The 10,126-nt window shown below is 45.6% G+C and overlaps 1 protein-coding gene and 1 long non-coding RNA gene across 3 annotated transcripts in view; one reads left to right on the forward strand and one right to left on the reverse strand.

Moving 5' to 3' along the window:
• The first annotated feature begins 2,044 nt into the window (after window positions 1–2,044).
• The window catches only part of COCH (cochlin), a 21,607-nt gene continuing 13,525 nt past the window's right edge, over window positions 2,045–10,126 (forward strand). The window contains exons 1-8 of one of the 2 annotated variants that reach the window (XM_011941853.1): window positions 2,052–2,102; window positions 2,426–2,482; window positions 2,566–2,613; window positions 5,084–5,240; window positions 6,333–6,466; window positions 6,945–7,007; window positions 8,301–8,345; window positions 8,436–8,583. In XM_011941853.1, coding sequence (XP_011797243.1) covers window positions 2,449–2,482; window positions 2,566–2,613; window positions 5,084–5,240; window positions 6,333–6,466; window positions 6,945–7,007; window positions 8,301–8,345; window positions 8,436–8,583 — 629 coding nt within the window. In that variant the 5' untranslated portion in view covers window positions 2,052–2,102; window positions 2,426–2,448. Of the gene's footprint in view, window positions 2,483–2,565; window positions 2,614–5,083; window positions 5,241–6,332; window positions 6,467–6,944; window positions 7,008–8,300; window positions 8,346–8,435; window positions 8,584–10,126 lie in introns of both variants that reach the window. The other variant, XM_011941854.1, reaches the window with a different exon arrangement.
• LOC105511677 overlaps window positions 3,691–10,126 on the reverse strand; it is a 14,789-nt gene continuing 8,353 nt past the window's right edge. Inside the window, exon 5 of the long non-coding RNA XR_001001750.1 lies at window positions 3,691–4,062. This is a non-coding gene — a long non-coding RNA (uncharacterized LOC105511677). The remainder of the gene's footprint in view (window positions 4,063–10,126) is intronic.

Raw genomic sequence — 10,126 nt, forward strand, 5'->3', positions numbered from 1 at the left:
TGGTTGGCCTTACCAAAAAGAAAAAAAATAATAAAGAGGGAGTAACTTCTCTTAAATGTTTCAAAACAAAATAATTAAGATGAATCTGGGTAAACAATCATGAAACTCAGTGAGGTATTTCCTTTATTTTTAATCGTTACAGACTCAGGGTCTGTCATGGAAATAGCTGCATAGTTTTGACTCTGCCTAATCACTCAGTGAAATTACATCACAGGAGGGTGCCTGTGCCTTGTGGGGGCTCTGAATAGCATGTACCCCTTTGGCCATTTTGGACCTGCCTGCTGAGCTGTGAAGTGGCAGGTTTTTTTCCAGTGTACGGACTCTTCCTAATTATATAGCATCATGACAATTTGTGCAGCCTAATTAGGGGAGGTTATCCAACCCTGATTGAGGACACTCAATAAACAATAATGAAAAAGACAGCTTTAATTGTCCTGAGGCTTGAAATTTCTCTGACGAAAAATATCAGGGGCAGTGGCTAGATGACTGGATTTCTAAGAAAACGGTAATTCTCTCTACCAGGGAAGGGAGTAAATCTTGAAAGCAGCCATGAAAATAAACATCAAAAACCTCCCAGCCCTCAAATGTTATTTGGTCTCTTTCCCTCCAGAAGACATTCAGGTAGCAAAGGGAATAAAATCAACACTCCTTAGTTGCCTGATAGAAATACTAAGTCATTCCAATCAGGAAGAGAGTTGTAATTGAGACTACTACACTAGCTGACTTCCAGGTGATGGTGGTGTATTTGTTTCTCAGTATAAAATGCCATGGGAATACTTTTCAACAATAAAAAGAAAGGAAGTACTCTTCTACAATGCCTCACGGATGAATCTCAAAAACATTCTGTGCAGCGAAGGAAGCCCCACAAAGTATAATTCCTTCTATAAGAAACGACCGCTAAGGCAAATCTATAGAGACAGGAAATCGGTTGGTGTTTGCCTAGGACTAGGAGTGGGAGAAGAGATTGACAATGGCGAGGAGGGATCCTTTTGGGGAGGATGAACCTGTTCTGAAATTGGCTTGCGGTGATGGTTGTACAGCTCTGCAAATTTACTAAACATCATTGAATTGTACACTCAAAATGGATGGATTTTATGGCATGTAAATTGTAACTAAATAAGGCTATTTGAAAAAAGTTGATATTGTACCAGGAAGTTAGCGTCTAGGCCTGGGTCTGGTTCTTCGGCTGCCATGCAGGTTGCCTGTCACTAACACTCCTCAAAAATTCTGCTCCGTCTCCATTTCCATTTGTAAAACGTTAGCAGGATGGTGTGGGGAGAAGAACACATGATCAAATCTGAGATTCTGTGTAGTCACAAGACACCAAGTCTGGGAATTTGGAAAGGTAATCAGGCATAAATTCTTCCTGAGGTGAAAAAGAAGCAAAGGTACCGGCTGTCGGGGTCTGGACCACCTCACACGCGTGGCTTTAGGCAGGAGCGCAAATGGAACCACCGGGGAAAGTAGGACTCCAGCAGAAACGAAGGCGCAAGGCCGAATCCCTAAGGTCCAACGAACTAGCAGGCAGTTGACAGGGTTTCTAACGAAAACGCGGCATGCGTTTACCAAACCTAGGGTGGTTTTACTTCAGAAGTATGAACTCCGTTTCCACGAGAGCACCAAGTTGGGAAGTTCGGTTCTCAGGCCGCGTGGATTTGGCAGCTATCAGAAGCCCCGGGCCTCGGGGGGTAGGGGGTGGGAAGTGGGGGGTGGGAGGGCGTGCGTAGCTGCCGCCGCCGCCTCAGCAGCCCTGGTCACCGCAGAGCTGGGCTGGCAAGGCCGCTGCTCCCGCCGTCGGGGCCGCCGGCCTTCCGCACTCGTTGAGACGCCGGCGCGGGAACCTTCGTGCCCCCTCTAGGGACCGGCGCCGCGTCCAAGTGGCCAAGCCCGCGCTGCTGGAGGAGGCGCCTCCGCGCCGGCCTCACCCCGGGGCCGGCAGGGGGCGAAGGCGGAGCTGAAAGGTCGCCGCCGGGCCCCGGGGGATCGGCTCCCGCGCCCTCCCGCGCCCCCCGCACAGTGCTCATGCGCGCAGCCCAGCCTTTATAGCGGCCGCGGGGGCCGTGGCTTCCGCACTCGGGCGCAGCCGGGTGGATCTCGTACAGGTGCGGAGCCCCGGGCGGCGGGCGCGGGTGAGAGGGATCCCTGACGCCTCTGTCCCTGTTTCTTTGTCGCTGCTACCCTGTCTGTCTTCGCATTGGCGCCCCCGCCTCCCCGCGGTGCGGGGTTGCACACCGATCCTGAGCTTGGTTCGATTTGCCGCCGAGGTGCCTCCTCCAGACCTAGAGGGGCACTGGCCTGAAGCAGCGGGTCGTCGGTGTCTTCTCTCCTCTGCGCCGCGCCCGGGGGTCCGAGGGTTGCGGGGCTCTGAGGTGACGCGCGGGGCCTCCCGCACCCTGGCCTTGCCTGCATTCTCCCTCTCTCCCAGGTCTAAGCAGCCTCTCAGTCACCATGTCCGCAGCCTGGATCCCGGCTCTCAGCCTCGGTGGGTGCGCGCCCCTGACGACCCCGGCCCCTTGCTCCGCTGGGTGGAGGCTGGAGCCAGCCCTCGCGCTTTTCTCTTCGCAGGTGTGTGTCTGCTGCTGCTGCCGGGGCCCGCGGGCAGCGAGGGAGCGGGTGAGTCGGGGAGCTGGGGTGCGTCCAGGCGGTCGCAGGGGCTGAGCCCCGCGGGTACAAACGGGACTCAGATCCAGCCCCCTGGGCCTCGGCCAGAGAGCCCGAGATGGAAGGCGCGGAGGTTGGAGCCGCCGCGTGGCGCGCCCGCGTTAACCCCTGCAGCCGATCTGCTCTTGCTCACCTGTTTCTCCCATGGTAGGGGGCCTCTGGGGTCCGGTGGGGGGACGTTCTCCTAGAGCATTAGGAAGAACGCCTCCTCCAGTCCCACCCACAGCTCCAGACCCCGGGCCCGCTGTGCGCCGGCAGCAGGAGGTCAAGGAAGGAGGACTCCTTGAGTCTCACCGAGGGGCGCATCCGTCCCGGGCTCCGCTGCGTTTGGGGTGGAGGAGAAGCCGCCCAGACCCGACTTGAGGTTGCAGTAGCCGAGAGAGAGGGAAGCGAACGTCGCTGTCCCACCTTGTTTGACTCGCTAGCTATGTTTCTAGGTGTAACCCCTATAATCAGAAGCACTTGCGGTCTCATTCTACACGTAAGAGTCTAAAAAGTTTGTACCACGTGTGGAGGTCCGGGTATGGGTGTGTGGTTTGGTGTATTTTCTACAGTGTAAAAGGCAACTCTTTTCTAAGAGCTACCGTTTGTTTTCCTTGAAAGTAGGAATGAGGGTAAGTATCCCACATGGCTGTATTTTTCCCGCTCCACTTAACAAAAGTCAGTGTTCGCAACTAAAGGCGGTCGGTCTCGGCACCGGATTCTGATGCCGCCTCCACCTCAGCGGAAAACGGGAGGAATGATTAAGGCTGTTTGATGATAGGTATGAGGCTGTTTGGGGGTAAGGATTTTAACCTCTCAGCTCTCCAGACTGTTTCAGAACTAAGAAACGGGCATTGCGCCTGCATCCTTCCTTCTCTTCCGTGGAATGTAAAGCCCAGGGTACCTGTCACCACAAAGGGCACAGAGGAGGGTGTTTGTCACATGCAAGGTACTCAGTTGGACAGTATGACCAGAAAGTATTCTTCTGCCTTGGAAAAAAGGTTTTTGAAATTAATACATGTTTTAGAAAGGTTTGGATAACTACAATTTCCCATGTTTGAAAAATAGCATTTAATAACATTAATCTCAATTTAGTATCGACAGTAAATTCACAAATTAACGTGTTGTATTATGTTGTTACTTGATGCCAAGAGCTTGTCTCTTCCTAGCATCATTTATAGTAAAAACTTTGATTCTTTGTTAGGTTGACAGTGTAAAACTTGAGAATATTAACAGTGCTTTCTAAAAATGTATTCACTCCTTGATAAATCTCTTTGGACAGATCTGGAGCAGAAATAATCAGGTTAAATTAAGATAAAAATGCTCTGTTCTGAAGGGATTCACTTTTCTGTTTTCTGTCCTTCGGGAGTTGTAGAATGTTGTTTGGGCAAATTAACCCCATGGCTTTAATTTTCTCGTCTATAAAATGAACAATCGAGTTAAATAACTTTCTGTGAATCTAAACATCTTTTTGTTGGTTTCCTTAATGTGTGATTTTAAGGATCTGCATTTGTAGGCTAAGATAAATGGTCCTATGCAGGAAAGGATGGCTTTGATTTGTGCACGTGTCTATGAAAATGTTCCACAAAAGCTCGATCCAGATTTACTATTTTTACCTCAAGCAACTATGTACACAGTGTCATCAAAGTTGAGATTTAAAAAATTTTTTTTTCCTTCTCGAGACAAGATCTTATTCTGTCACCCAGGATGGAGTACAGTGATGCAATCATAACTCACTGTAAGCTTGAACTCCTGGGTTCAAGCAATCCTCCCACCTCAGCCTCTCAGTAGCTGAGAGTATAGGCATGCATCACCATGTGTGGCCATTTAAAAAAAAATTTTTTTTTTTTCTAGAAGAGATGAGGTCTCGCTATGTTGTCCAGGTTGGTCTTGAGCTCCTGGACTCAAGCAGATCCTCTTGTCTTGGCCTGCTAAAGTGCTGGGATTATAGGCATGAGTCACAAAGCCCAGCCAAGATTTTTTGTATTTCTATAATTAATAAGTATTAAATGACCTTTATTTTCTACTTCAGATATAGTTCCAATTATGTATTTCCAATCTGATTAAGAACTGAGAAGCCAGGCACAGTGGCACACCTGTAATCCCAGCTACTAAGGAGGTAGAGATGGATCACTTGAGCTCGCAAATTTGAGCCTAGCTTGGGCAACTTGGCGAGTCCCCATTTCAAAAACAAAAACAAAATAAAAACCCAGAACTTTCACATTAGACTTTTACAGTGGCTGGGGACTATATTAAATTGGAAAACAACCTTGTGGTTTGCCAAAATCCAGAATGGTATGGAATGGTATATAAGTCAATATTCATAACTAGAAGAGTAGAAATTAGGGAAGTAAAACTTAAATCTCACACGGTAGTCTCCCCACCACTATGCCCCAAGAAGTCCTAAGAATGCTTACAATATTATCTCCTTTCTCTTCAGCTCCCATTGCTATCACATGTTTTACCAGAGGCTTGGACATCAGGAAAGAGAAAGCAGATGTCCTCTGCCCAGGGGGCTGCCCTCTTGATGAATTCTCTGTGTATGGGAACATAGTATATGCTTCTGTATCGAGCATATGTGGGGCTGCTGTCCACAGGTAAGCCCAAACACACCAGGGTGGGAGAGAAATGCAAACATGATTATTTCCTTTCCTGCTTTAGCCATCTGGATCCCTTTCTTCCCTGCATTCTTTCTTTTGGTGCCATTGTGGCCACAGAAAATGGATATATTTTCAAGGTTCTCCTGGATATACTTGAAACACGAAATACACATGGAAAGCTTTCTCACAAAAGGCAAATTGCATTACTTCTTGATGGCTAGATTGCTGTGATTCCAAAACATTCCTAATCATGTGATATGTTACTGAGTTATTACTATGTGCCAGCTATTGTTTTAACTTCCACCACAACTTCACAAGGTAGGTAGAATTTTACTCTAGTTACAGATGAAGAAACTGAACTCAGAGAGTTGTCAAGTATCTTGCCCCAGGTGACTATTGTTAGCAAGTGCCAAGCTATCCTGTAGTAGACTAGCCAGTATAATACTCCTAAAAACATTCAGTCCAAGGGCATGTAGTTAAAGAGAGTATCTTAGGAAAATTGTTTGGTGCTCTGAATTTCTAAGTTGTAGGTAACGGGATATTACAAATGTGTTCTTATCAACACTTAGGAAGTTCGACAGCACAAAACAATTTTTTCCAGGCAAATTTTGTTCTTGTGTAAGCAAGTTTTTAAAAGGCTAGCAGCAGCTGGGAGTGGTGGCTCATGTCTGTAATCCCACTGCTTTGGGAGGCTGAGGCAGGCAGATCACTTGAGGTCAGGAATTCAAGACCTAGATAACATAGTGAAACCCTGTCTCTACTAAAAATACAAAAATTAGCCAGGCGTGGTGATGCACGCCTGTAAATCCCAGCTACTTGGGAGGCTGAGGCAGGAGAATTGCAGCCCGGGAGGTGGAGGTTGCAGTGAACCGAGATCACACCACTGTACTCCAGCCTGGGCTACAGAGCGAGACTCCATCTAACAAATAAATAAATAAATAAACAAAATAAGCAGAATCTTTAGATGACTTCCCTGATGAGCTATTTTCTTGATTAATCAAAGCAATAGATACAACATGGCACTATAAGTCAGTGGGATGCCCTGAAAAAAGTGTGGATAGCATCTCAGCTGCTATTCTTGTGTTGCAGGGGAGTAATCAGCAACTCAGGGGGACCTGTACGAGTCTACAGCCTACCTGGCCGAGAAAACTACTCCTCAGTAGATGCCAATGGCATCCAGTCTCAAATGCTTTCTAGATGGTCTGCTTCTTTCACAGTAACTAGTAGGTATAATTACTGTTCTCATTCTGTAATATTCTCCCACCCCCCAAAAGTTTTCTGCTTTTTTTAGCTCAGCCTCTTTAACCTTGATGGAAAAACCTGTGATCAAGACTGAAGCTGACCTATAGAGGTAAACTGTAGGTTAGACTGAGGGGTCAAGTACCCACTGAAGCCAAATATGGGTGAATAGAAAACAATCTTACTGGCAGATGATGGCAATAGAAACTTGAATTATCTGCTGTCAGAATGCCCGGACACTTACCAAGGAACTGAAAAACTACTGAATTCATTTTTGATGATCCTTTGAAGATATAATGGATAAGCATTTTGGTTCTCTGAAACTAGCATGCAGTAGGATGTTTGTAACTACAATCACCATTACCCTATTACATTTGTCATCGTAGAGAGCCCTAAATTAGATTCATAATACTTTGGTAAAGAAGGAAAAGGAAAAAAATAAGCTTATTTTTATTTTAACAGAAGGCAAAAGTAGTACACAGGAGGCCACAGGACAAGCCGTATCCACAGCACATCCACCAACAGGTATGAACTATGAAACCTATCTCCTAGTTGCCACCAACAGGTATGAACTATGAAACCTATCTCCTAGTTGCCAGCACAGCATTTGGAAGTTATGAATAAATGTGTTGTTGGTAGAAGCTTTGCTTAAAGAAATTTGGTATTAAAGAGAAACTAAGCAAATGTCTTAAGTTTACTGGTATATTACATATAGAAACATTCAATTTTATGTGTATATTTTAAAGACAGGGGCTCTCTCTATTGCTCAGGCTGCAGTGCAGTGGTGCAATCATATAGCTCACTGCAGCCTTAAACTAGACTCAAGCAACCTTCTCACCTTGGCCTCCTGAGTAGGTGGTACTACAGGCACATGCCACTACACCCAGCTAATTTTTTTACTTTTTGTAGAGACAGAGGGCTAGCTATGATGCCCAGGCTGGTTTGAACTCCTGACCTCATGCAATCCGCCCACTTCAGCCTCCCAAAGTTCAGGGATTACAGGCATGAGCCACTGCACCCAGCCTAATAATTCTCTTAAAGTCCTATTTACTCCCAGATTTGATAAACCACGCCTAAGAACTGGTCAAATACCATGAACTTCCAGTTCCGTTTGCTTCATTAAATTCCTTTAATTACTGCACTATCATGTGAATAAGGAATGTGTGTCTATTATAAGAAATAGGGCCGGGCGCGGTGGCTCACGCCTGTAATCCCAGCACTTTGGGAGGCCGAGGCGGGTGGATCACGAGGTCAGGAAATCAAGACCATCCTGGCTAACACGGTGAAACCCCATCTCTGCTAAAAATACAAAGAATTAGCTGGGCGAGGTGGCAGGTGCCTGTAGTCCCAGCTACTCGGGAGGCTGAGACAGGAGAATGGCGTGAACCCGGGAGGCGGAGCTTGCAGTGAACCGAGATCGCGCCATTGCACTCCAGCCTGGGCGATGAGCAAGACTCTATCTCAAAAAAAAAAAAAAAAGAAAGAAATAGCCAGGGAACCCTTTTTGTATGACTATGGTAGTTTTAAAGTCAAAGATATTAAGAACATTAGGATCTAATGTTGAGTTCCTGCGTCACCTGTGGGTTTGGGGTATCAAAGTCCTGGATTAGAGGCATATCAAATATGTAGGCCTACATACTGATGTGTTTATTTATTGAGTCATTGCTTTCCCTAGTCCAGAAAATCCTGAGGAAATTAATTTTTTTAAAAAAGTCCTTTCGCGAATGGCACTCTGTTGTTATGAGCTTCTCCCTATGTGGGTTTCTTGTTATGTAACTGTCTTCCTTTTGTTAATGCCAAGTGCATCTTTTATTTCAGGTAAACGACTAAAGAAAACACCTGAGAAGAAAACTGGCAATAAAGGTAAGAATCAAGATCTCCATTTGGGAAGGCAGCATTTTCCCTCCCTCCTTCTGCGACTGCTAACAAGGGGACCGGTTTGGTTGTTCGCAGATTGTAAAGCGGACATTGCATTTCTGATTGATGGAAGCTTTAATATTGGGCAGCGCCGATTTAATTTACAGAAGAATTTTGTTGGAAAAGTGGCTCTAATGTTGGGAATTGGAACAGAAGGACCACATGTGGGCCTTGTTCAAGCCAGGTACCAACCTTGTTAAAATGGGAGATTTTCAAAAAATTATGCATTCATTTTGTAATTGACACATAATAATTATATATACTTATGGGGTACATAGTAATGGTTTCATACATACAATGTATAGTGATCAAATGAGAGCAATTAGCATATCCATCACCTCAAACATTGATCACTTCTTTGTGTTGGATACATTCAAAATCAAATGAGGCTGGGTGCAGTGGTTCATGCCTGTAATCTCAGCACATTGGAGGCCAAGGTGGGTGTGTGGATCACCTGAGGTCAGGAGTTTGAAACCAGCCTGGCCAACATGTGAAACCCAGTCTCTACTAAAAATACAAAAATTATCCAGACGTGGTGGCATGCGCCTGTAATCCTAGCTACTTGGGAGGCTGAGGCAGGAGAATCACTTGAACTTGGGAGGCAGAGGTTGCAGTGAGCTAAGATTGCACCACTGCACTCCAACCTGGGCAACAGAGAGACTATGTCTCAAAAATAAATAAATAAAATGAGATTTCAATGATGTCTTGAATGATGACAAATGATCAATCCTTTTAGTGGGTACATGTCAGTTCAGTATAAACATTTTGAGTTATGGACACACTGCATTCCTAAACTGTAAGTTCAGGATCTATGACTGCCTGGGCAGACTGAGTAGTTCTGAGTGCCTTCTTTTTGGAATAAAAGAATTTAGAAAACTGTGTACTATCTATATAAGAACAAGAAGGTAGATTGGAGAGTCGTGTTGATTACAGAAGTCACCTCTGCTTATCTACTCTGCTCAATTCCTAATTTCTCTTTTCGGAAGGAAGAAGCAGTGATATGTCTATTCCACCTCCCTATTCTGTTATGCTTTTTAGCTCTTTCCATATTGTCTTGGTTGGTGATCTGAAGCATGACCTTTCTATTTCATTCATTTAAAAATATTTATTAATTGCTCGCCAGGCACAGTGGCTCACACCTGTAATCCCAGCACTTTGGGAAGCCGAGGCAGGCAGATCATGAAGTCAGGAGATCGAGACCATCCTGGCTAACATGGTGAAACCCCTTCTCTACTAAAAATACAAAAAAAAATTAGCCAGGAGTGCTGGCGGGCGCCTGTAGTCCCAGCTACTCGGGAGGCTGAGGCAGGAGAATGGCATGAACCCGGGAAGTGGGGCTTGCAGTGAGCCGAGATCGCACCACTGCACTCCAGCCTGGGTGACAGAGCAAGACTCTGTTTCAAACAAACAAACAAAAAATATATATTTAGCTTTTAGAAATAGAATATGCTCATTGTAGAAAGCTTGAAAATACATAAAGCACAAAAAAAAGAAATTCCCTAAATCATATGCCCCAGAGATAATTACTATAAAATGTTTTATTTCCCTTCAGTACTTTTTTTTTTTTTTTTTTTTTGAGATGGCACTCTTGTCTCCTAGGCTGGAGTGCAGTGGTGTGATCTCCACTCACTGCCGGTCGCACTTTCCTCCACCAGCGAATCCAAGCAGCAGCTTCCTTGTCTTCCAGCCTAGCCTTCTCCCCTCCGGTGATTTTTTTTTTTTTTTTT

The sequence above is a fragment of the Colobus angolensis genome, unplaced genomic scaffold, assembly GCF_000951035.1.
Source record: "Colobus angolensis palliatus isolate OR3802 unplaced genomic scaffold, Cang.pa_1.0 Scaffold202, whole genome shotgun sequence".
Taxonomy (NCBI): Eukaryota; Metazoa; Chordata; class Mammalia; order Primates; family Cercopithecidae; genus Colobus; species Colobus angolensis.